Source organism: Acipenser ruthenus, chromosome 12 (genome assembly GCF_902713425.1).
Source record: "Acipenser ruthenus chromosome 12, fAciRut3.2 maternal haplotype, whole genome shotgun sequence".
NCBI lineage: Eukaryota > Metazoa > Chordata > Actinopteri > Acipenseriformes > Acipenseridae > Acipenser > Acipenser ruthenus.
The window spans coordinates 8161869-8188921 of record NC_081200.1 but is presented as its reverse complement, the minus strand read 5'-3'; the positions used below and the strand labels follow the sequence as shown (position 1 = coordinate 8188921).

The 27053-nt window shown below is 35.7% G+C and overlaps 1 protein-coding gene across 1 annotated transcript; it reads left to right on the top strand.

The window, feature by feature from the left end:
* Positions 1 to 3322: 3322 nt before the first annotated feature.
* LOC117416516 (divergent protein kinase domain 2A-like) lies at positions 3323 to 24226 on the top strand. The gene is made up of 4 exons (XM_034027636.3): positions 3323 to 3799; positions 8684 to 9529; positions 17460 to 17763; positions 21784 to 24226. Exons 2-4 carry the CDS (start codon positions 8876 to 8878, stop codon positions 22107 to 22109), a joined length of 1284 nt encoding a protein of 427 aa, XP_033883527.1. The 5' UTR covers positions 3323 to 3799; positions 8684 to 8875; the 3' UTR covers positions 22110 to 24226.
* Positions 24227 to 27053: the final 2827 nt, after the last annotated feature.

Below are 27053 nucleotides of genomic sequence, written 5' to 3'. Positions count from 1 at the left end.
ATGTTTGTTTGCCAAAACCTCAAAGTTTCCCGTGTGAGGATATGAGTGTTTAACTTTTATATAAAAACCAGGTGAAGCAAATACCAAGGATTAATTGCAGCTAAAGAAATAGGATGGTTCTCCTGATGTATGGATCTCCAGCAGGGGTCACCACATACATGTAAATAACATTTGTTCTTTTGTTTTGTACTCTGTTCATGCTTAGACTTATTGATCAAGGATGTGTTTTGACATGTGTTTTTATGTAAATACTTTATTATACTTGCTAGGAATGTACAGTATGTATGTATATATGTATGTATGTATGTATGTATGTATGGCACATATGTTTCATATATCTAGAGGAATAATTGATAAATTGTCATAAGAATTGCTTTGGATGTTGTTTAGCATAAGAGTATTGGTTTCTGTGGGTAAATAGTGTCTGTCTGTCTGTCTATACTTTACACTTTACAGTTTTGCATTTATCTAGAGAACCATTTATCCAATTTTAATTAAACCAGCTAAGGACATTGAAAGTGTCTGAAAATGAATTATATCTGGGATAAACTACATAATGTATAGAATATATATTTTACACACGCATCCTTAGCATGTGAGAGCAGATATTGTTTTCAAGCTAGCATAGGTTTCATGCTGTAATGTAATTGAAAAAAAAACAAGCACAACAAAATGCATTAGAAATAGTGGGTTGAGATAATAGTCACAGGATGAACGTGTGGCTGCAACATCTGTCACATTTCCACACTATTAGATTAGCAGCTGTAGACTTACATAAACATTATGCAGTGTTTGAGATTTTTTCCAAGAAGTTTTGCAAGTGTGGACATAATTTATTTAGAAAATAAATAAATAGATGCTTCTGTATTTGTGAGAACTGTTTAACCAGTTGTGTTAGCACAGGTTCTGGACTGCAGTGAATATTCAATTAGGCACAGAATGGTGTCAAACAAGGGGTCCCTTAGTATGGAAATGTAAATCTTAATTTAAATAAATACACAGAGTTAGTTGTTTGACTATTCCATTCTAGCAAATATACCAACTCCATTTTTTGCCAAAGGAAATACTTTCAAATATGGATCATTGTAGCCAAGCAATTCACTAATAATACATTTGCCAATGGTCATTAAAAAGTCGTATGAAGGGTGTTCTGATCTACAAAACCAGAAATATAAAGTAAGCATTTCTCATGGCACCTTTATTATAATCTAAATTGTTCTGTGATTTGCCCCTAGTTTGAATTTACCAGTAGAACACCAGTAAAAAAAAACATCATTACTATTTTGTTTTAATGGTCATTTAAAATAAAATAAAAGCCCATTTTACCAATTCAACTCTACGCACAAATCGGTATTACAGCACACCATTTGAACACTTCACTGAAATTACAGTTGAAAGTATTTTAACCCTAGAACTGTAAAGTCATTACCCTGCCGCTCTGTGGGTTGTATTGTGCATTCCTGATGTAAATGCAGAAACTGTACCTTTGTGTGCAAACATCTGTTAGGGCTTATCACTAACTCCATCTATGTGTTTAATTGCATGTTTTCTTTGTAGAGTTAGTGTGTGGGCTGGATAAAAGCAACAGCTGGTTCTTTTATGCATTGAAAGCAGGATGTGCTAAATCTCACACAAACAAGTAAACTTCACACAGGGTTTCAGGAATCAAGATCCAGATTATTATTATTATTTTGCACGATGGCAATATCCTGCTACCTGCAGTATTAATACTGAAAGCTTTACCCCCACAGTAGAGTATACTGCAAACAGAATACTTTATATAGACGTTTCTGCTAGTCTAAAAGTAGCTAGTGTCAGAATTATCCAGATTATCTAAAATTAAGTGCTTCTTAGATAAAGTCTGTCTAAACTTTAAAAATGGTTGAGATCAGACTTTATCCACTTAATTTTAGTTTTGGCCAAACTAATGCTTTTGATAGTACTAGAATGATCTGGCATTGTGTTATTAATAGCCAAGTCCAAAATGTATAACTTTATCTGATCTATGTTGTAAAGTGTGATACTGTTTTTTAAATGAGCAAACTTTGAGTTAAAACTACGTACTGTGCAATCATTCAAAATTATTTCTGTTTTTAAACTGCATTCAAAATTCAGATCAGGAAAGCAGAATATGCAAATGAGCTGCTTTTTTTAAATTGAGTGGAGTACTGAAAAAAAAGAATGAGAAAGGAATCTAGTTTAAATCAATACTTACTCAACTAAAAACTGAATCTAGTGATATCAAATAAAGACACAAATGATAGATACTTCTGATTTTCTTAGTTTATATTCCTGCAAGCATTTATTTGCTTTGGGACAGCAAGAAAGTTTGCATCCTGAGGACTTCAAAATGAATCACTTTTTGCATGGTAATCAATGGAATTTCAACAGTTTCTGACCAAAGTGTTTAACTTACTTCCCATTGCAAAGAGCTATTATTATTATTATTATTATTATTTATTTCTCAGCAGACGCCCTTATCCAGGGCGACTTACAATCGTAAGCAAATACATTTCAAGTGTTACAATACAAGTAATACAATGAGAGCAAGAAATACAATAACTTTTGTTCAAGTGTGACAAACCACAATTCAATAATACAGCAGATAAGTGATAGTTACATCAGGATATGATTAAATAGTGATAGTTACATCAGGATGTGATTAAGCAGGCTATAAGTAAAACATTCGGATGGGATCTCTCATGGAAGATATTACTGTTAAATTGTGTAGTCTTCAATTATCCATATATATATATATATATATATATATATATATATATATATATATATATATTAGCTCAGAGCCAGCTGCCCAACGTTTTGATATGTTGTACATATCTTTCTCAAGGGAGCCTGTGTTTGAATCAAAACATTGGAGGTATTTATAGGTTTTTGACGGCATGACAACTACTTGTTATTGTTTACATTCAAATCCATGATTTATTCTTATATATATATATATATATATATATATATATACACATATATAAGTGTGTGTGTGTGTGTGTGTTTGGATTGCATTGGCTGTAAAAAAAAACCAACCAACCAAACATACAAACAAAAACACACACACACACTTTCCTAAATAGTTAATGTATGCTGTACACATACTGTATCTGTCTGAGATAGATCGAGCACACTGCTTACAGATTTTGGGAACTATCTTCTTTACGCTGATATTCTAAAAAGAACTTTATCACAAAGCAGCTTTCCTGTGACGTATTTGCAAATATCAGCCAATATTTCTGAAGGGAGGGCGGAGTTGTGTCCTCACCTTAGCTACGAGTAAAATGATCGCTTGGCAACCCTAAGCAACCACTAACGTAAAAGAGACACTACAGTCGCAAAGACTAATCCTGTACTGTTGAAAAAGTCGAGATAGGTTCCATTGTGGTACTTGTTTGTAAGCAGTCGGAGTCAGACGAGAGAAGAAAAGGAGCAAGGAGCAGGAGAAATATTCATCCATCCATATATATATATATTTTAAACACGGTTAACTTTAATGAGCATAATAAAATAAGATAACAAAGAGGGAGAAAAACGATCTTGCAAGAAGGGTCGATGGAGGAAAAGGGTTAAGCCGAGGTGTTAATCGAAGCGGTTTGTTATAGTTTTCTTGATCCGTAACGTTTCATGCGGAAGTCTGCTTACAGTAACACTTCCAGAAGTTGTTAACATAAAACAAGCTTCTATTTTGTTAGCGGCGTTTTGAGCATTAAAAGCTTGTATTTCAGAGGGCTGACCTGAAGACAACTCTAACTAGTCCCTGGAATAACAAGTGAAGAGAAGTCCAATGCAGGTTTGTACAACTGAATGAACCACATTTTGGCTTCCCCCCACCCCAAGCTTGTGGTGTAACAAGTTAGTTGTGTATGGCGTGCCAGCAACATACACATCGAATGCATTTAAAGTCTCTCTTTTCTTTTTCTCTGGCATACATTTTACAGATTACCGAATTGAAGTGAAACGAGATACCACCATATGACCTGTCTGAGTTAGCAAGCTTTTCTTGCCCCAATTGTTCTGGGAAAAAATAATAATGCAAGAAATGTATATATAGATATATATATTTTTAATGAAGTTTTTTACATTTAAATTTCAGAATGTCCAGTTTAATAATGAATATCTGTTTGCATTGTAAAAAAAAAAAAATTAAAATATTACTATAAACATTTAAATCAAAACTAAGTAAAAAAACATGTTAAATCTTGCTTGTTGTTGAGATATATATATATATATATATATATATATATATATATATATATATATATATATATATATATATATATATATATATATATATATATATATATATATATACTGAACCGGACAGTCGATCGGGCAGAACGTTGAACTGTGCTTGAACTCAGTCTGTCAGTTACCTTCGTTGTCTTAAAGTTGCTTGGACTCTTCAAGTACTACGTCAGTTTCGCCGAAGTGGCCCCTTTTTATGCTTTAAAAGCTTAGTTTATTAGTACAGTGTTTTATTTTTATATTTTTTAATTTGTGGATTAGATTGAGGTAAATTATGTATGTGTTTATTTTTAACTGTTCCAAGTCGCATAGTTGGGATTAGGACCCTTGTTGTAATTACTGTATTTGCGCACAATGGCTTGCTTTGTATAATGCGAAGACAAAATGCTGCCTAAAATTTACGAGCTGTAGATATTTGTATTTTGTTTTAAAGAGGCCTGCTGTGTATGAGAGGGTGTAGCATTCAATGCATGCTTAAACAGACCAGCATGGGCAGCTGTACCCTTGGTGCCAGACACCCCTCATGAAAGGGTCATTCAGTTCTCCTGCACTCTGAAGCCTTTTTTGGCTAATGTTTACCAAATTAGGTGGATAACTATTTTTTGGAGCACAGCTGCTCAAGGCTAGCATTGTGTTAATAGTGCAGTGCACTATGTACTGTCTGGTGGTAAAACTATTTACAAGAGAATAGCAAAATACAATAAAAAGGACTGGTAATGTGTTCTCTTACTGTATAAATTGAAGCGCTCTGTATTAGAATATATCATTACTGAAGAGAACTACACCAGGAGCAATGCTTTCCATATGAAGTAGGTTGCTGAGTACAAGCAAGACAGTGGCTTTGCATGTATGTGCATAAGTCTCAGTTCCTGCATGTGATGCATCATTAAATTAAATACTAGAAATAGCCGGCATTGCAACTGATTTGCTGCACAAAACTGGAGCTTGGGGGGGGGGGGGGGGCACAGTATTGTTTCCAAATTACACCTGTATTTCTTTCTGTTCTAGAACCCCACTTCCAGTCTCTTAAACATTTTACTGTCACATTGTTTTAAGTAATACAATAGGCCTATTTTGTCAGCATTTGGAAAAGCCCTTTTCATCTTGGGTGATCTTTTGACTTCCTTTTTAACCTGTTGGTCAAAGACCACAATGTTCAGTGAAATACACTTCTGGGGAAATGTGATTTGAGATGTACATCTTGCTTCCATGAGTGCTTGTGCAGTTTAATTTATTTTTATTAATGTGTTTTACAAGCTGATAACCTTGCAGAATTACAGTTTTTCTTTGGCAACATATTTCTGTCAATTAACTAACACATTTAATTACTGTCCAATTGAGATGATTAAAATAAAATGCATGCTGTTTATTAAATACTGCACGTGTTTTATTTTCTTAATCGGACTGCCTCCAAATGAATGTGAAAGAAATGCTTCAGCAAGCTGATTGTATATCCGACCTCCCCTATTATATACTGTGAGCCTTTATTATTCACAGTTTTAATATTGTGAATCCCTCCTTCAGGGTAAGATTCATCTCTGATGTACTTAAGTGATAACCTTGACTACTTGGGGTTTCCATTCATTGTTATCTACAGGTATATTACAGGTGCTGATGCTGCTGAGACATTATTCATTTCTTATTTTTCATGCTGTAGCTTTCAAGGTAACAGTACGACTACTTTTATTTTTCAGGAGTATCTGTATTAGGAAGGAAATATGCTTTGCATAGACAATCTACAGTATATTGTATTTGGTTCATAAAGGATTATGGGGAGTCAAGGTTTTTCTGACTTTATTTATTTTTCAAAAGACATTTTGTTCAGTACATGTCTGTGCCCTGTAGAAAATATATTAAAAGCTTAGTTAATTCATCTTTCGTTTTATTTTGTCACAGAACAAACCTCGTAAATTTCTACAGAGGTGATTGAAAAGTGAATTTCTTATTGTAAGTTCATTTGAGCCAGATGGGTAACTTCTTCCAGCTGTGCTTGCGGTCAGAGGTTGTATGTAATTTAAGAATGATGTACTATAACACATGCACTCTAAAGCAGCTTTAGTGAATTGATTTCTGCCAATATTCATGGGCAGGGCCCATGCATGTGGTGAGATTATTAAGTATGTTTATAAACTGGTTTCCAGTGGGCAGGTTTGCTGTGATGAAAGGAATTTGGTACTTTCTTGAAAGTTAACTTAATAATAAACATTAAAATACAGCAGGAACTTTGATTTTAATCCTGGTTTGGTTTTGATCCTGACACATGCCTGATAACCTGAGCTGCATGTTGTGATGGATGATAGACATGGTTATAGCGATTATTAAAAACATAAATGGATTTCTGGTCTGTTTGCAGCGTGTCTAGAACCAGTGGAACACAAACTAAAGGACACCCCCGTTTTTGATTTAGTAAAGTTTAGTACAAGATGTCGGATCATGCTTTGGGGTAACTATCAGCTATTGTGCATTCATGGCACCTTTCTCTACCGTTTAGAAGGCGTTTACACTTCTTTAAAATCAATCTTCGACTTGTAGTGAAGAATACTGCATTAGTACTTTGCTATGCAGTGCCTGTGCTCTGGATCCTGTGCAACAAAAATATTCTTCCCATTTTTGCATCCCCAGCAATCAGTTTAGTAAGCATGGCAAATAATCTAAAGTAGAAACAATAGGAAATCGTTCAGAACACATGTAAGAAGATATTTGAGCAATGTAGATGAGCTAAAGAATCCCTTTAACCCTTTGTATTCAGGGTTTGCATTGCAAACGTGTGTGTTGCTTATTTTGCCTGTTAAAATCGGGGAAGAAATGTTGCAGTGTCTCCAGGATTATCAATTTCTAATTTTATTAGACTCTCAACAAAAGCAAACATACCCTTTTGAGAACTTTTAAAACAATTTAGTTATTTATGCAAAGCGAGTTTAAAACATTTTCGAACAGTTTTTACATTTAACTGCTTGCAAAAAAAAAAAAAAATGCTCGTGGCTTTGCTATTTAGAGAAACCTTCACTGTTAAGACTTGGCATGTGATAATTGCTGTATAGAGGTTGGAATGCTAGATTCTGAAGTCATTAATTCATGTTTGGTCACACTTGTTGCCTGTAACCAACCTCATTTCTGCTCTGGTGTAAATTGAATTAGGTTGTAAATGAGATATCTACAGTAGTGCACGTACTTTAGTCTCCCAAGAATAGATTAAGGATTTCCTAAAGTAATATTTTAATTAGCTGTGATCACAAATGTGTCATAAACAGGTAATTCACTTGACAATGTCTTTTGACAGATTGATTCTGTAGCTGAACCCTTTAATATTGAGCAGAGAATTATTAAATAACACAGATGATAAATTAATGTTGAAATAATCTCAAACTATTAGGCTTGTAACGATAATAATAATAATTGAATTATCTATCGATTTTGGGACCCCACGATAACAAATCGATATTTTAATAATTGAATATTCCATGAAATTTAAAAGCTTGTATATATTAACTAACTGTCAAGAACGTAATCTGTGTTGTTGCTTCTAAAAAGCACTGAAAATATGTGTCTGAACAAATACAGGATGATATTATTTTGTTTTAAATCAGTCCCAACTAGCCATCTGTCTTGAGCAAAACCAATAATATTTAACATTAATTAAATATTTTGGAATTGAAACAAGCTTATGGTCACATCAAGAACCTGGACCGATATACATAACTTCATTGCATTTAAGTGCAGGGTAAAAGTACACAAAATACAGATTTCGCGGTCCGTGTCACGTTTCACGGCTGTGAAATAGGTAGGGCTTGGTAATGTATATAAGCGGATCCATGTGGCCGAAACATTGCAACGTGGTAAATCAATTAATAATAAATCCACATTAGTGTATGAAAGAGATATTCTACATATTCAAGTATGGAGATGCAAAATAAAATGATCAACCGGAGAATGTGCTGCTGTGGAAAGTTCCGTCGCAGGAAAGGGTAGGCTACCTCTAATGTACTGTTTTGGAAGAATGACGATATAGTTGTATTCATTGAAGATAATGCAAATCTAAGTGTAAGTAGCTATGCAAAGTCATGTACAGTTTTGATTTTAAAATAGGACGGCAAAAATTGAAATTCATCTCTGCAGCTGCGGCACTGGCAGGGACTGCTGCATTTGCTAGAAGCTGGGTTAGATAATTCATTAATTGTAACCCCAACAGCAAATTTAAAATAGACCATAGTGTTAACTTAGTTTTCAAACTTTTTTTTTTTTTTTTTCTTAAAACATATTAGATATAAATACAGTATTAAAATCAACATTGATATCTGGGGACTGGGTTAATTTGGGAGATATTCAGTGACTTACTGTAAAGCAACAGTTTCACAAATGTAGATAAGATTTTACTGTATCAAGTAGATACTCAATCTCTTTAATCTTTTTTTTTTTTTTCTCTCTCTAGGCTGCTGCTCCAAGGCTGGTTTGCTGATGGATTGAGAACATGGGGCACATAAGTAACATCTGGAATCCTGAATCCCTTTTTGTCTGATCAGAACTAGAATATGAACAAGAAGAAAGTGCTGCTTTATTAGATCATGATGGTGGAGCACTGAGGCACCGGCAGAACATCAGTCGTAACGTGTTCTGTGAAACCATGCTGCGCTTCCTTTCTCTCAAGTTTGGACGCCTATACCGATGTCTGAAGTTATTGTTTGTAGTAAGCTTGTTCGTCATCTTGTTGATGAACACCCACAACTTGTTTGCCTCCTTCCAGAAAAATGAACTCACGGACCGTCGCTTCATAAATCTTAACAAGTGCCCGGCTTGCTTTGGCAACAGCTGGTGCCGCAAGTTTATGAATGGGCAGATAACATTTGAGTCATGGGGTCGTTTGAGATTCTTTGACTTTTTTAATGTAAAAAATGTGTATTTTGCACAGTATGGGGAACCAAGGGAAGGTACCAGACGGATTGTTCTCAAGCGATTGGGTTCAAATCAGGAGCTGGCGGATATTGACCAGAAGATATGTAAGCGAGCTACAGGGCGACCACGATGTGACCTCATACAGGCAATGTACAAGACGGAGTTCTCCCGGTTAAATGGGGACGTAAGGTTACTGACTCCTGAGGTTGTAGAAGGGTGGTCTGATCTAGTGCACTGCCCTTCTCAAAGACTCCTGGACAGAATAGTAAGGAGATACGCAGAAACGAAAGATTCCGGGAGCTTTCTTCTCAAAAACTTGAAGGACACTGAACGTATGCAGTTGTTAATGACGCTGGCTTTCAACCCGGAACCCCTTGTTCTTCAGGTAAGTTGTCTTTCTTTCAGTGTATGGCAGCTGTATTACCCTTACCGTTATTTTTCAAAGAGCACTAAAAGTTTCTGTTTAAGTGGAATTGAAGCTTGGAGAGTCATACAGCTAATGACTAAGGCTGAGACGATGCATCGATTTATCAATGCATTCTGTCATTTGACAACTATTGATAGTCAAGCCTGTAAATCATTTTTGTGTAAAGGGTTTAAGCAAAGGAAATTTGGAATCTGCAATTGTCGGTATACCGTTGTCGGTATTCAGGCCATGGTCAACAGCGCCCTCTGCGGGCAATACAAAAAAAATAAATATCTGAAATAATAAAACTGGGCACCAGTGCAGTGTTTTCAAATAAAGCTTCTGCCTCCTGTGTGTGTCAGTGAATTACCCACCACCCTTCCACACCAGCCTACAAAACTTCAAACAAAATACACATAAATTCATCTTAATTACCCCGGAGTAAAAATGAAGAAAAACAACTAAGATCGTTCCAAAAGTTGCATCTTTGGTCAGAAGTATCTTTGGTCAGTCCCTAGTGAGCAGGTATTCAGTAATGCTGGGCAGATTGTAAGCAAGTGCCAGTCATCGCTTAAATTAAAACAAAATGTGGACACTACCATGTCCCTTAACACAATTCAGATATAAGCCATGGACAACACTCTTGTTGCTAAACTGCTGTGGACAGTGATAACTTTTTAAAAATGAGTTATTTTCTTTCTCTTGATTTGGTTGTTACTCTGATTTGGATTTTGCTTTGACCCCCAACTGGTACAAATCAACACGAATAAGGCAACCAAAAAAAAAAATATATATATATATATATGTGTATGTATGTGTGTGTATATATATATATGTGTATGTATGTGTGTGTATATATATATATATATATATATATATATATATATATATATATATATATATATATATTAATTATATAAATATAATGTGTGTGTATATATATATATATATATGTATATATGCATAAACAGTAATCTATTTAATATGCATTATAGTTTTGAAGGCGTTACTAGCAATGTTACACAGGAATCCACAGCTGCACATGTATTGCTGCATTATTTATTTATATATATTTTACATAATGTCGATTAAATCGATGCATCTGCTTTTTTGGAGAACGATATATAGATAGTGAAAAATTAGGCATCCTTACTAATGACGTAGATAATGACAGCACATACCAATATTAATGAGTTAGTTGCCCTTACAGTTTTGGTTGGGCCAAATAAAAAAAAATATGTGGGTTCGGGTTACATTGGGGGGGGGGGGGGGGGATTGTTTTGTTTTATTTCCGAATGAGCAGTGTGAGCATGGCAGAAGTGGCCAGTGCTAGTTTACAGTACATTAATAGGTACCCCTGTTGTACTTTCATTAATACTGTCCTCTTTGTTCTCCCACTATCTCCCCTTTCTCCACCTCACAGCTGGCTCAGTATCACTCTGAGGGTGCATCTTCATTTAATAAACTTTCCACCTGCCTTGTTTTATGCTATAGGCAGGTAGCTCTAAGGAGTGAAACCACTGGGTCTGAAATATAGCAGCATCATTGCTGCGACACTTAATGCCTGTCAAATTATTTTCTACACTGAATTTTCTGCCATAAAACATCTCCTATTAAAAATAACACATCTGCAATCATTTTAATCTTGTTGGAATGCTGAAAATAACTTAACATTAAACTGCATGAATTTTACTTTGCATGTCATGCTTAACGTCCAGTTTTCTGTTAAACCTTGAATTATTAATCTCATGGTACTTGTGTTTAGACACTAAACAGCTTTTGTTTAAATAGTGCATCCTTGTTTATCTTATACAAACATGTTTTGCAATGATGAAGTAACATTAATATCTCAAATCTGTGTTTTTTGACAAATGAAAAATGTTGGATTAACTGGGCCAAAATGAACTAGTATTCCTATACAGTAAAGCATCGCAAATCTGAACATCAATAAGTTGATGCCCCCATGATTTCCCAGCACAGTACTGGGCACTGCAGAACACTGCCTGCCGGGCTGAATTAAAGCATTCTGCAAAACACGTCTGTTGCAGGCAGAACTAACTTTGTTGCTGCTATTTAATAAATTGTTCCTGTTTTCAAAGACGCTGCTCCCCTAGGCGTTTGGATTGCAATGTTTTACTGTATTCTGTATTTGATATGTATCTTTGTAAATAGCCCCAACATTTAATCTCAACCTTGTGGGATAAGACAAACATTTTCAAGAATAATGTCTACATATAGGCGTGTTAGTGATATGAGCGACTTTCTGAAAATTTGCTCACAGTGATTTAATTTCCTGCAAAGGGTGAAAGTGCTATTGTAATGACATTTCTGCAAGTTTCAGTAGTTGGACGTGTACAAAGGTAGCTCTCATAGCAGTTACATGGACATTAAAATCGTGATATAATAATTGGATTGTTGGGGAACTCGCAAATAAATTACCTACTGCTTGAAAAATCATACTGTTAGTTAGATGGGAAAATGTTTATTTGCATGTAAATCATTATATTATGAGGAGATTGGAACTAAGTTGTAGGTTACCAATAATCATTATAATAATTAGAATAAATAGTAGAAGATGCTGAACTGGAAAATGCTGCCAGTCTCTCTGTTGGATAGATTTTCTATGGAAGGTTCCCAGCCCAGAATAAAGAAAAGGAGACTCTCACTCTCTAAACTAGGAGGGCTATCCTTGCCTGTTCTTGAGAAATATTATTTGGCTACAAGGCTGTATTCGGTGCAATAATGGATTTTCAAAAATGTTAATGCCGGGTGTTCCCACACGAAAGCATTTGGAAAACAATCTGACTATTCACTCCTAACTGGTCCCAAAAAAATGTTTAAGCACTTCAAATAAAAACAAACGGCTGATTATTACATATGCTAAATGTATGGTATAATGTTTAGGATTGGACAATGATTATTTAAAACTGGAAGATATTCCATTCACAAAATAGAAAAAGCAAATTGAGAGGTCTTGCTAGAAACGCAGGTTCGATGTGGGAGGTAGGGCCTGTTTTGCTGTTTTGCTGTTTTTCATCGAGTTGTCAGATAGTGTTTAGTTTGTCAGTTTTGGAAGGAAAATGAAACCAGGTCAGCTATTGCAGTCATTTTTGCTTAGTTTATTTTAGAAATGTCATAACTGAATCAACACATGATGTGATAACATTCTTTTTAAAAACAAAAATGCAATTGCCCTTTACAAACCAGTTGCCACGTCAATTTCAGTTCCTGATGCCTCTTGTTAATTTCAGTAGGTACTGTTTAGCCAGAGAGCACACGCAGTACAAGGAAAAAATGCGTCGGAACATTTTACCCCCAAGACTGGTTGTAATAATTTCTTCTGGTATGTGGTCGCATTTTTTAAACAATAGTGCAAAACAATTATTTGGCGATACGCTGCAGCCGTGCTCCTCAGACCCCAACATTTTATATGAACTGAAGATCTTGTATGCTACGCGGCTTCCGGAAAATCACATGAGCGAAAATGTGGCCGCTCACAGTGGTCAGTTTTTCAGATTGATAGTGAAAAGTTTAGGCAGTTACAGCAAAAAATATTTAGGGTCGGGGTGGGGGAAAAAAACGGGGTCGGTCAGGTAAACTGACTCACGCATTTTTTACATTTTTTTTTTTTTATTTGGCCTTGGATAAAAATAACAGATGGAGTGCCATTTCCTTATTTGTCAGAATCAGGACTTCATCTGTAACTTGTAAACACATTTCTGTTAATACTGGCAGAACAAGTATATCCTTGTGAAATTAAAATCTCAGAATGTCTGTCTGTGTATTGGAGTTGCGAGATCTGCAGCATTTTCTTGGCCTTATAAAGTGTGCTGACATTTGCTGAGCCTTATAAAGAACCTTGTGTTTAACACTGTAATAATGTTTTTTTAGTACTGAACAGTTCAGAGAAGCAAAACTCAAAATGACACCTGACTAAATACCACCACAAAATTGCTGTAATGACACCTAGCATGCTGGCAGAACTTAAGAGATTTTTTTTTTGTGTGTGAGCACACTGTATTCCTTAGATTGTAAAGAGCAGGAAGTCCAGTCATACTGGGATGAATACTGAAGTAAGACAGAGGTGCTTCTAAGGTTTAAACCGTGTAGAAATACAGATGTGTCTAAAAGGTAAATTGAAATTCAGTTTATAGCACAGTCGATGATGATCTTGTGTTAGGAATTGGAACCGCTTGAAACCCAAGTGTGCTATAAAATGCATGACCTGATAATAAACTTTTTTTTGTAGTTTAATTTATGAATAGCAGCCTCTTAGGATGAGCACATTAATTCAGTCAGTGTTGTATTATTTATGACCTTTTTAATGACATTTGTTTACTGAGTTGGATAACTTCCAAAGATACCTTGTGTATAAATGTGCAATGGTGTAGTTTGTTTATTTTGTAGAGTACTGTATAATTGCAAATAGGCTTGTTTGATGAATGTAGTTATTTGCTGCCATATTATCCCAGGATTATAATTGCCCCCGTGCAGAAAGATGACTGCAAATGCAAGATATGGGAGCATTTTGTGCTCTTATGCTGTGTGGCAATGTGCCCTGCCCTTGTGTGCGTTTCTGTGTTGTATGTTGCGTGTGGTGTGTTAAATGTTGGTGTATTGTAGTTGGTACACGGGATATAAATGGGTGTGTGCAGCACGAGTATTTAAATTGTGTAATTATATTTAGGCACGGGATTGCACTATCACTTCACGTGCATTTAAAGTATAGTATGTGAGCACAGGGTTGCACAGAATTAATTCACGTGCTGGGATTCAAGTGAATAATTAATTAGTAATTGAATCCCAGCACAACAGTATATATAGATGCACATTTCTTTCACTCGGGGTTGTGTGTTCGGTGAGTGGAGAACGGGATTGGAGACGGAGGTAATTGTGAAAAATAGAAGCTCACCGTGTTTGTCTGTGTAGTCCGTTTTGTTTGTCTCTTTATTTTGGCGTGAAGTGCCGTGTCCTGTGTTTTGTTTGTACAACCTTTTTATTTTCTGTTCTGTTTATTAAATGCTGAGCGAAACCATTCGCTCAGCTCCACCAAACCACACCTCTCTGTCGTTTTATTTCCTGGCTCCGGTCTGACGCCTCCCACTCCTGCCGTCTTTGTGACATGCTGACTCTTTCTGTGCAAATGATTTATGCACAGAAAGAGATGGTACAGCATATGACAAAAAAAATGACGTTTGAGTAGCTTTACAAAGTAAGTGGGAATCGTGTTTGATGGAGCTTCTCGCTAGATGTGTGCATAATGTTTTTTGACTAGATTCAACTGGGGTGTGAGCATTAATCCATTCTTCATATACACACACCGTCTGTGTTTGGGTAGGTAAATATCCAAGCCTGTTCCTGCATAAGTGTAGTGTTATTTGCATCATCTTAGATCAGTGGTCCTCAAACTTTGTTGTTCGCTGACCACCTGAATTTTTTTTTTTCTTGTGGTGAATTATGGCAGGAAGTACACTTCTGGAATCTCCCATTGGTATATTTAAATATCTTTCCCAGCATTGTTTCATTCTTGTGGTTAAAACACAGTCCAGTCGGTGTATGGCAATGGATATGGACAGAGACTAAAGGCCAGGTTCAAGAAAAAAGGCAAAAGACGGTTAGTATACATGGAATGTGCAAAACAGACGGATGTGATCATATGTCTCGGTGAATTTTAATATTTGCAGTTCTCAATAATACAGCTCTTTTTCCTATACCCATTTCACTTCATGTTTACAAACCATTCGATCTGGTATGACATTTATCTTGCATTATGGCCCCCAGGGATGTTTTGTTTTTGTTCACCAAAACTTCACTTTTCTAGTTGCCTTTTATTTACAGTAACATGAATGGTCTGTTTGTCGGCAGTGTCCTGGAATGAGTGTCATGCCCAGCACAAGTGTGTAAAACATGTTGAGTTTGTTCTTAGTAACTGGCGCTGCCTTTAACCTGTCACAATATGGGAAGCGCATATGGCAGAGACATTGTGGAAACAAGGTCATAGCTGCACAGATGGTTTTCTCATTAATATTTAATATATCGGCAGGCACAGAGAGAAACAATAAAGTTGCTTACTAGGCAATTACTTTACTGAATTCCAGAAATGCATGATGAGCTTGTAGGCTATATTGTACAGATTTGAAATTTCTTTTGACAATTGAAGAATATGAGCCCTGATCTGCAGTAAGACAAAGTCTTATAACTGCTATCATACAGGATGGAGGATAACCAGTGTATATATTCCCGTGATCACGGCATCACAGCTGGTCTTTTTAAGTAACAGAAGAAAGTTATGTGGGTAGTTAACAAATCTGTTGCCGTAATTCATTATTAAGCATCCTGTGAAGAGAGCTGTTTTTTTGTAAACCAACTGACGTGACTTCAGCTGCTAATATCTCAACAATTTCACACTCCAACTTCATATTTTTAGTGTTACGGAAACTCCCTGGGGAAAATCAAACTGCACCCTTCACTACGTGTAACCTTAGATAGCTGCCTTATTGGAGTCATGTGAGCTGAATGGTCTTGAACATGAAAAGGTCACATAAAGATTTAGAAATGAAACCCGTCCACTGAATTAATTCCCTGCTAGCCTTTGAGAAATGTTGCTTAAAATCGGTATGAAATGGGATGTGCAATACCTGTTCTTGGAAACTGCTGAAATTTCTAGCAGCACTGTAAGGATTTGAAACTAGATGGGATTTCCTCTTTTAGCAGATGTTTTAATGTACTGCATCATTTGAGAAAAAAAAAAAGTTCACTCATGCATGTTGAGTATTTGAAGATCAATGCATGTACAATACTGCTACCGTGCTCAGCTTTCCTAGTAGTCTGCCACACGCTTTGTAAGCACAGCATTTTGTTTGGTTTTTACTGTGGGTGGTTAGTCTTGTCTGCTGTCCCTAGTGACTGCTCATCTCCTAAGGAATGCCTCAGATCAACGCTATATTAATGCTAATCGTATGAATTTGTAGGGGTTTGTAGTCTATCATGTTTAAGTTTTCTAAGAATACCAGAGGAATTTTGTAAGAGGAATCATGTCAGTAGAATCTTGTAGTATTTTGACCCCATACACGAATCTGCAAATCCTATTAAATAATAATCCAAGAAAGAAATCGATGAACATAAATGTTAAATAACTGGTATAAATCATGGTATTTAAGATGTTGTATTTGTTTGAAATTGATTGCGTGATGTCACAATTGTAAATATTAGTACTGTATGCTTGAATAAGTGTTCGATTTATGCAATTTGTTGAGCCTTGTAGTGGAAAATTGTTTTCTGTGGCTTGAAACAGTGACCGATGGTGAAAACTGCAGCAATATATGTTTTTAAGTTGCCCTGTCCAAACTAGTTAAGTAGCAATATGCCTGTAACAAATTGATAGCTTTAAATTCATAGGTAGGTCAGTTAAATGTTTGATTTGTTTCCCTCAAATATTTATTTAATTTTCTCCCTTCATCTCTAATTGCCTTGCCTTGGTTAAGGTGTAAATTAGCATTAATGAACCAAATGCTCTAGACTTGCTGAAATTTCAGTGAAATTTGATGAATATGACTGCATTAGTCGGCTTATTAGAGTCCAACATAGAAGTCTGCTTTTTGAAAGAATTGGCAATGAGATTTTTCTGTATGGTATAGCCTATATACTTAAGCATTTTACTTGGTTAAGACTGTGTGTCTTTATGGTGCAGTGTAAATGCATTCTAGTACATGCAAGTATAATTTAATTGTAATTCTGTTTCAACTTGTTTCATGGGGAGGGGGATTATCAGATGCCTTTTATTAAAACATCTCTACCACTCTACATTCCCTAACAACTAAAAAAAAATATTATTGGAGCATTTGTCATACTTCTATGAACTGGATTACGTTACTGAAAATAATCCTGTGTATTTCTGTTTCATCTACAGAGTTTTCCTTCAGATGAAGGCTGGCCTTTTGCAAAATACCTAGGAGCCTGTGGGAGAGTGGTGGCAGTAAATTATGTTGGAGAAGATCTCTGGAGCTTCTATCATGCCCCCTGGGAAAAACGGGTAGACCTGGCCTTGCAATTAATGGAAATTGCAGAGCAGCTTACCAACAACGATTTTGAGTTTGCACTCTACCTACTCGACGTCAGCTTTGACAACTTTGCCGTTGGACCACGGGATGGGAAGGTCATTGTTGTGGATGCTGAGAATGTTTTGGTGGCAGACAAGAGATTAATAAAGCAAAGTAAGTACTCGTTCACACACCGAGTGTGTGGAGGGCGAGGGAGAGAGAGGGTTGTGTAATTAATACTCAACAATAAATATCACTTTACTTATACAGTAAAGTTGCACAACCGATCATGATACGCACACAGTTTTTTGTTAGTCTTTAGTTGTGAAAGCATGAGTCTTATCTAAAATCAGTTTAGTTGACATTAAGGTAAATAAATGATAAGCTCATTACTTTAATAGACTACAGGCACAGTACAGTACCAGCCTGCTGGGAGTTGAATTGGCATGCAGCGGTTTCAGTTTGTCAAGAAGTAGACATCGGTAAGTTACAAGTTAGCATTCGGTATTCATGCTTGGAAATGCATAATCAATATTTGAATGCAGACAGCAGATATATGGTATTTTGATAAAGATGATTTTGCGGAAATCGGGAAATTGAGGGGTCACCGAGGAATTCACCTCTTAGGGGCCAATGCATACCGGACAAGTACAGAGAGAAAAAAAAAACCTTTAAATGAACTACTGAACAATGCAAGCGACGTAAACTATGTATCTTCCTTCTATAGATAGGCTTTTTTAAATTCCTTTGCTGTCCTGTCTGCAAAAAAAAGAAAAACATCCTTAGACAAGTAGCATTTACAAAAAAACACTCCAAAGCAGTTAACGTTCTTGTTTACTGTTCAAATGACAACAATGTTTTAATCAGCCTGTCGGTGCGTCTGTACTGGCTTTTCTGTGACCTGTACTGTACAATAGAGGGTAGGAGAAAGTCAGTGCTGCATTGTTTTGATTTAAGTTGCTAAAATCTAGTTTTCAGCATTGGAGATAATACCAGAAATGGACGACAAAGCAAAAAAAGCAAAGTATATTTTGGCTGATGATCGTGTCAAGATATTCCCAAAGAAACTGTCCATGGAGGTAATTGTTTTGCATATCTTGTAATGTGTCTTTGGAGAAAATACGATCGATCGCCATTTAGCTTCAGAATCACACATTAAACGAAAGGCTACTACAGAGGCTGCTGAACCGAATGTAAAATAAACAGCTTTCAGAAAACAAACTGGAAAGTCTGCGCAGACAAAAAGGCTACAACCGACAGGCATAAAAGTTAAATCAGAACTACAGGTACGATCTAGCACAGCCACCTCGTTTCAAACAACATGCTGCTTACTTTTTAAACGCAGTTAGAATTTTAGACCCGAAATAGGCATGTTTTCTTTGTTTTGACTCTGTATTAATAAAATAAATTATTGGATGGGACAAATAACATGACAACGAACTTGCTGCATATATTGCCTTTATTAAAGTATGCCAGATGCCCTTGGGTAACCCAGTTTTGGGACTGTTTCTAATCTATTTCCACATCTGTATAACTTGGCAAAGCTTTGCCTTACACTTCTAACCAATTCAGTGGATGCAGACGTGCAGTCTCAATGTATGGGCAAGTCCACACCAGACGGAGAATGTTGGCAGCAACTGCTGGGGGATGTTGCAGGCGTGCCACAAATGACAGCACTCTTTTTTAGTAAGGAAGCAAGTACCACTATTTTTAGGCTTTTATAGTGCTCTGAAATATTGTCTGCTTAGGTTTATTTAATGTTTAAACAGGTCTGCGAAATCCTAATTTTATTCCATAACCTACCTGCGAAAAAATATGTAAATTTACTGCGATTTAAGTAGACCCCTACCTATAGTTCTCTTGAATACAAATGTTTTAACTACACAGATGCAAGCTTTATCCCTCCTGAAATGTGCTTGCCATTCTGTCACTCTTCAAAACAAGCCACTGCACTCTGGCTGCTATCCATAGCAGTGGGAGGCATTGAATTACAAGTTATCTTGCAGCTCATGAAGCAAAGAAGACAAACAGTGTTGCCTTTAATGGAGCATTCCTTCTTGATTCTCCATTGGATTTGTCCTGTAACTACAGTCGATTTTGTCTAACGATGACTAACTAGTATTTTTTCTTCTGTTGTGTGTCCTTTTGCATCTAGAGTGGATTTCTGCTTGGTAAACTCAATTCATTTTTACATTTGATCTTGAACAGTTTTTTACTAGTGCCAGTGACCGGAGATCAATGCTGCTGGTATTGTACACAAAGAGAAATTGGATACTGATGATTTTCTTCAAACCAGCACATCCCTGATTCTCTGGGCAAAATAACTGAAAACTGTACACTACAGTGTAAAATCATTTTTTGGCTATAGTACAAAGCTTAGAGTTTTGACAGCAGATGGACATTAATGTTGCTCACATGTGTGCAGTAGCTGCTGCTGTGGCTCTCCAAAATGTAAAACATTAAGTCCGAAATAAAAGAAACATTAACATTTTAAATGTCACGCTAGAATATAGGATTTACCAAGTGTATTCACTACTCATAAATAGTTGGAATGCCCAGATAGACATTTGCATAACCTAATATGACTGTAGTATACTGCCCAAAATACACTACAGAACAATAAACAATGGCATTCCGACAGTAGAACCGTTTAGAATGCAGTTCTTTGTTTTACCAGGATAAAGCCCTTTGAGATCTGGATCTTGTTTCTAACTGGGTACTTGCGAAAAGCAGCAAATACACATCAATTGTTAATCCTGCACTCTAAGTAGTGCAGTAACGGCAAACGAGCAGAGTTCCCTAAAAAATTGACTTCTGTAGGGGCACTCTTGCTGCAGTTTATGGAAAGATTTGACCAGAAACCAAACTATCCTTTAGCTGCCTTACTGTAGGATGGGGGTGGGGTTGGGGTTCGTGAGGCTTTGTTTAAACAGACAAGGTCGTTGCAGTCCTATGCATTTACTTCCTGCTGTATATAAATAAAACCGGGCTCCTCCTGTGTCCTGAATCTGGTTTGTAAATATTTGATGTGGCTGTGTAAAAGTTTCACTTGAATAGTTAAGACAAGTAAATTTCCTATGTACTTTTTTATTTATTTTTTTTTTTTATTTAGTATTCTCTGACAGGGGTGGCTATTTTCAATGCAAAGTATACAGTAATTACACAGTTCCTGAAGTGAATTATTTTGAATTTTGCAGATTTTGTTTCTGGGACAGCATGTCCTTGGTGTGTATTGTTATTGACGTGTTCTACTTCCGATTGCGTGCTGGTCCTTGGAGGTTTTATTGATTTGACTTGTTACGGTAAATCAAAAGGATTAAAATAATCAAAATGCTTCTGTTTACTGTGCTGTATGCCTGTCCTTAAAACAATGTGATATTGATCACTGGAATGGTTGTGGAGGAAACTTGGCATTGCATGATATTGTATACACCAAGGGAATTAACAAGCGAGTTGATTGTTTTAGTACTGCATGTGCAATGTAAAATACTGTAATGAGATTACCCCTTACTTGATTGTTCGAAGTGCTGCCTTGTGCATCTGTTGCTGAGCTGGCACAGTAAACCTCCCATGAATTAGATTAAAACTGGTTAAAGAACAGCTTGATTGTTCAATAGTCATTACTAGTCATAACCTAATAGGAGTCCTATTACTACATTCTGTCGTGTTTTACAGCTGAGGCCTAACAATATTAATGTTCAGAATTACTGAAAAAAAAATGTGAGGCTTGTATACAGCTGAATAACATGTATTCCTGTTATGAAGGTAAATGGTAGTCTGCTGTAACCAATTTAAAAACTGTTTGTTTAAAAGTATTATATACTGCACCATGTTGGAGTTTTGCCTCTGAGGGACACTGGTTCTAAATGGAGATTCCTACTTGGGAATTTGACAGTAATCATTTGTGATTTTTCCCATGTAATTGTTTGGCTTCTGTATATTAAGAGGTCAGGGAATCTAAAATCGTTTTGTCACATGCCTGGCTTGTATGCAAGCCCTAGAAAATGATATTCTTCTATTCAGTTCTGTTTGGACCTGATCCGCTTTAGGGGTTTTTAATGTATTCAGTTACTGTGTACTTGCTGTACATGCAGGTAGAACTTTAGGACAGTAATGTTCTATGTTTTCCATATCGTTTTTACAGTATACCCTTGTTTTAAGGTTTTTGTTTTAACTTGATTTTTCTCTCCACAGATAAACCTGAGAACTGGGATGTGTGGTACGAGAGCAGGTTTGAGGACTGTGATAAAGAAGCATGTCTGTCGTTCTCCAAAGACATTCTCTGTTCACGAGTCAATGTGGATCACAACTATTATGCCATCTGCCAAAACCTCCTCTCTAAGCATGCCACATGGCGTGGCACAACCGGGGGGTTACTGCATGACCCTCCAACAGAAATCGCCAATAGACTTGAAGCCATGCTTGATGAGTGTGCCAACCCAAAAAAGCGTTATGGTAGATATCAGGCAGCTAAAGAACTTCGAGAATACCTTGCACAACTTGGCAATAATGCGAGGTAGTCAACGGAAATTACATGCTTTTTGACTTTTTCTGTTTTTATGTATACTGGTCGGCAGAAAGAGTTGAGAACTGAGACACACACAGTAAAAACTAACAGTCCTACTTGTCCCTGACAAAAGTTGGTAGTATTATTATTATTATTATTATTATTATTATTATTATTTGCATAGAATCGCAATGGAGTTCCGTAAACAAAGGCTGACTGATTTAAAGCTTACACTTGGCTTTCTTTTTCATTTGCCAGAGGGAGGGTCAGCTGAAGATGAACTTGTTGATGGATATAATACATAGTGACCTACTTAATGATGGCACATGTGTCCCAGAGCAATCCACATTGTTCCAGCATTTCTATTACAAGTTTTAAAGTTGATGTCTTTTGTGGAGGGAGCATACTAACAGGTGGTTCACTTTTATGTTGGGGGAATTGACAACATTTTGTTTCCGTAATACAAAAAGTATTGGACTTTTTTTCATTTTGGAACGTTGTATAAAATATGAACGTACTGTTCATTTTATTAGCTTTATCCTTGCTGGATTGTGCTAGAAGTAATAGTTGCATTACTGTACCATTATACACCTACAGTATTTTAATGCAGACTACTTCTATAATTGGTAGATAAGGATGTTGCAAATAATAGAACTATCATTTTTTTTTTTTTAATTGTTTAAGACCTCTCTTGTAAGTCATTGGATACGCTATTATTCAAGATACCATGGAACATGTTCTTTTCTCAGTGTTTACTGTAAGTGTCCCGCGATATGGGTAATCAAGTTGAATGGAGACAATGCTCCTTGTATAAAGCAGTAGGAAACATTTATTTTGGATGGGTAAAAGATCCATCTGTTGTACAGTAGTTGCACATACACCAAAGAATCTGGTTATATGTATAATATACCATAGTCGTACTTAGAGTCATGTGTTTTTTTTCTTATAATAAGAAAATGTCACTTAATTAGAAAATCCTGGTAGAAGCATATAACAAGGGTTTTGTAAAATGTGTACAATGTTGTTTATTTACACTTAATTCACCAATTTAAAAAATGGCTCAATTGGAGACCAGCTGGTTATAAATGGTGTGTTTTCTTTGCAGTGGAATTGCATTACATTTTGATTGGCTCTGGTAAAAGGCTGATGTTGTAAAGTTCCAACTGGATTCATTGATGTACATCAGCAAGACTGACTAATGGAAGATTGAATCATAACTACATTTCTATAATGCCTGGTTATTTCTGGTTATTTTACTATTGTTGGATGAGAAACACATAGGTAATTCAGTGCACTTTTTGTGTGTGTGTTGTAAATTCATATTGGGGTACTGTAGCTGCCCATGTGCACTGCTCAATCAAGACCATGCAAAAATAAATCCTGTAGGAAATGTGTGTTCCCCTTTTTATAAGTGTACTTAAAATAAATACATTGCCCCCTCCTTTTAAGACTAGCCCAGGGGAAAGATAAACTGCTTGTATAGAAAGCAATAAAGTACATTCCAACATTAAGTATACATATTCCCATTCTTTATTGTTCCAGATGTTGGTTTACATTCTCTGTTCTTAATCTCCGTTTTACTCGATTTTATGATGCAGTTGCAGAATATTTTCCAATGTGATTTGGGGATTTGTATGTGCAAACATAACTGTCTGCTTTTGTACTGTATTTTTTTTTTCATTTGAGTATTATATCAGCACTGTCTGATTTTACTGTGCCTTTCATTAAAGTTGTTTTTACAACTTTAAGTGGGTTTAAATATTAAATATATATATATATATATATACTTGACAAAAGCGTGTGTGTGTTTTTTTTGGAAATAGGCAAAAAGTTAAGTTAAATAAAAGCCATAAATGTAATTCACTGTAGTTTGTAATTTCCATTCATTTGGAATCTCTTATTTTTATTTATTTATTCTGACCATATGAAAAGGGCTTGGATCTGTATTAAACTGTCACATTTTATTTTGCCACCAAACCAGCATACACATCCTTCATAAATGCCTTTGAGTAAGAATTTACATTTCTTGTTGGCTCTCTGGTTGGAGCTTTGCCTCCTTAGTTTTGCTGAAAAAATTAATTTGACATACATAAATAACCACACACTAGTGTTACTACAGTAGCAGTTTCCCATATATATATATATATATATATATATATATATATATATAATGAAACACACAGAAACAGGCTTGTGTCAAGTTTACTGTGAAATCTCTTGCAATAACAGTTTGTCTAGTGGATTAAAGGATGTGGTTCTGGTTCTCTTATTTGCAGGAGCTTAAGAATTCTGACAACACAATATTCTGATCTGTTGCTTCATTTTACTGTTCTTAAAGGCCACGTAAGGACCTTTTTACGTATTCACGTCTTGTGAAACAGTTGTGAAAGTGGAAAACCAGGAGGACCAGTATTAAAAGGCACATAAGGACCTTTTTATTGTGGTAAATCCATCTGTTACATATGTGAGCAGGAGGAGGATGGGAAATGTAGTTCTGAGAGGTCCGTGCAGGTACATGGGAAGCCATCTTGAGGCAGGGAATGCAATTTAAAAGTTAAAAGTGGTCAAAATATATTTAAAAAATATATAATTAAAACAATACACACCTTACGTAAACAGTTGTAGCAACACATGGGAACAGAGCTGCAAGAAAATATTAATTCTGTTAGCTTTTTTGTTGGAAAGCAAGTTTGAGCCAATGACAGACGTATATAGAAGAGGTTATATATCTGTATTAAGAGGAGAGCTTTTGACAGAACAAATAATTTACTGTTGAGCACAGATCAGATCGATAAACATCTACATGAGGTACAGTGCATAGGAACAATATTTAATTTACACAAAGTATGATTTACCAACCGCAAAAACCTTTCGTGTATTAAGTAGACTGTATTAAAAGGTGATTTATTGTGTACTGTAATGGCCAAACGGTGCCTTCCTTTAGCTACAGTATTACAGATACTGAGGGGAGAAAAAACAAAACAATATATTTTAGTGTGATTAATGTTTAAACTCTTAACTAAAGTGATTAATTGGTGAGCTGTAATTGAGTAGTGCAGGTCAATTTATTGTGAGTTGTACAAATACATAGACTTGTCGATGCAGCATCGGTCTGAAGACAAATTGCCACAACTACACCAGCCAGCAGCTGTCACCTAATTTTATTCATGCAAAGTAAGCACAAAGAACTTCCCACGGATGATGCTAGAAGGAGAAATGCTAAAAAAGCATTATAAACAGATTGCAGGCATGTCAAATAGTTTTTGTGATGGGTGGAGGCACACTGAACAAAGCTGTGCCCATATGAAAATGGACAAGCTAGCCAAGCTGCAGTGGTGTCATTAATGGATTGTGAATAAACTCAAATCGCAATATCCCATTCATTGTTGCTTTAGGTGCAGTTTAAATCAAACTCAGACAGGTGTCTTTATTCAAGGCACAAAACCATGGAACCTCCTTTTACAAAAGCCAAAAAAAGCAAGGATTGACAAATAGTTATTTTCTAGGTCTCTCTGCTGTGTTTTACTGATGTAAAGTCTATTTCATAGTCTGTCAGCTACCCCAATTTATTTTTTTTTTCTAATGGAATAATCTACATTTCTTTGGGAAATAAATCTGGTCACTGTTCCTTATGGTTTGTAAATAACAATGAAATACGGATCTCTGCTGGTGTTTGTAATTGATGGTTTCTCTGATGGAATTTTCAAGTATCACCACGAAGCGAGGTAGAGTAGTTTCAATATGATATTAAAATTATAAAATGGAAATGCTGAAAGGCTGTCTTGACAGGGTTATCCTTGCCACTGGTCCAAACCAGCCGAGTTGGTTTATGTCACACTAGTTATTTTTAAGGACATCCATTATATAAAAGAAGGCCATGGCTCTCATCTTTTGTAAGGCACTGTGTAACTAATGTCTGTGTATTGGCTCCAGATACTGGAATACGCAGTTCTAGTATATTCTTTATTTTTATTTATTTTTTGCTTTTCTTTGGGTTACCATGTATCTTTTGTCACTATCATTTGACTTGATATGAGAACTGAAGGATTTAATTTGGCTCTTTTTTCCATTGAATATGATTATACAATTACAGCTCTGAAAAATAAATCTGACTAATATTGCTGAGCATTAACTATAATTTATATATATATATATATATATATATATATATATATATATATATATATATATATATATAGTAGTTTAACTGCAGGCATTTATACAGATTTTTTACAGAAGGATACTAACAGATATTTGATGTTTAAAACTACCATTCACATATAACCTGTATCACAATTACAGTATAAGATGTAGATTGGGGAACTATTTTTCTGAATGTGGCTATAATAAAAAAAAGGAGCTTGACATCAACCTCTAAGTTTCTCCAATGAGAATCTGTAAACATTACGTGCACTGTATTCTGTCATGGTCATAATATGCTAAAATGAAAAGGCTGGTTGCTGTTTTATAACCATATTAAATGGTCTCATACTTCAACTATATCAAAGAATGGCTAAGTCCATAAAATAGCACTTGCGCTTTTAAAATTATATATATATATATATATACACACACACACATACAGGCATTCAAGCCATCAGTCACCATCAGATATTGTTTTAAAAGACGTCTTCCTTCAAGTTGATAGTTTACGAGCAGATTGCATTTATTATCATATTTATATGCTTTATAATGGTGCAGTCTTTTCTACCTATCAATTTGCATGTCAGATAGACAACAAAGTGACCATTATAGAGGCTTCAAATACAGATTTAAAACCTTGATATGTCATCTGTTTGCAGCCTTTTCAGAAAGCCTGTTCCAGGCAATACCCTTCTTTTTAATGTTCATATTTTTTGTTTTGGATAAAGGAGTGTTTATTCTGGCAGTGTTTGTGCACCTCGACGGTTTAACTCTAGCATCAGGCCTCTATAAATTACAGACATGCCTCACAAAC

Coding starts and splice junctions, on each gene's coding strand:
- LOC117416516 (XM_034027636.3), top strand. CDS start 8,876: ATGCTGCGCTTCCTTTCTCTCAAGTTTGGACGCCTATACCGATGTCTG. Junction 9,530..17,459: donor CGGAACCCCTTGTTCTTCAG/GTAAGTTGTCTT, acceptor TTTCATCTACAG/AGTTTTCCTTCAGATGAAGG. Junction 17,764..21,783: donor CAAGAGATTAATAAAGCAAA/GTAAGTACTCGT, acceptor TTCTCTCCACAG/ATAAACCTGAGAACTGGGAT.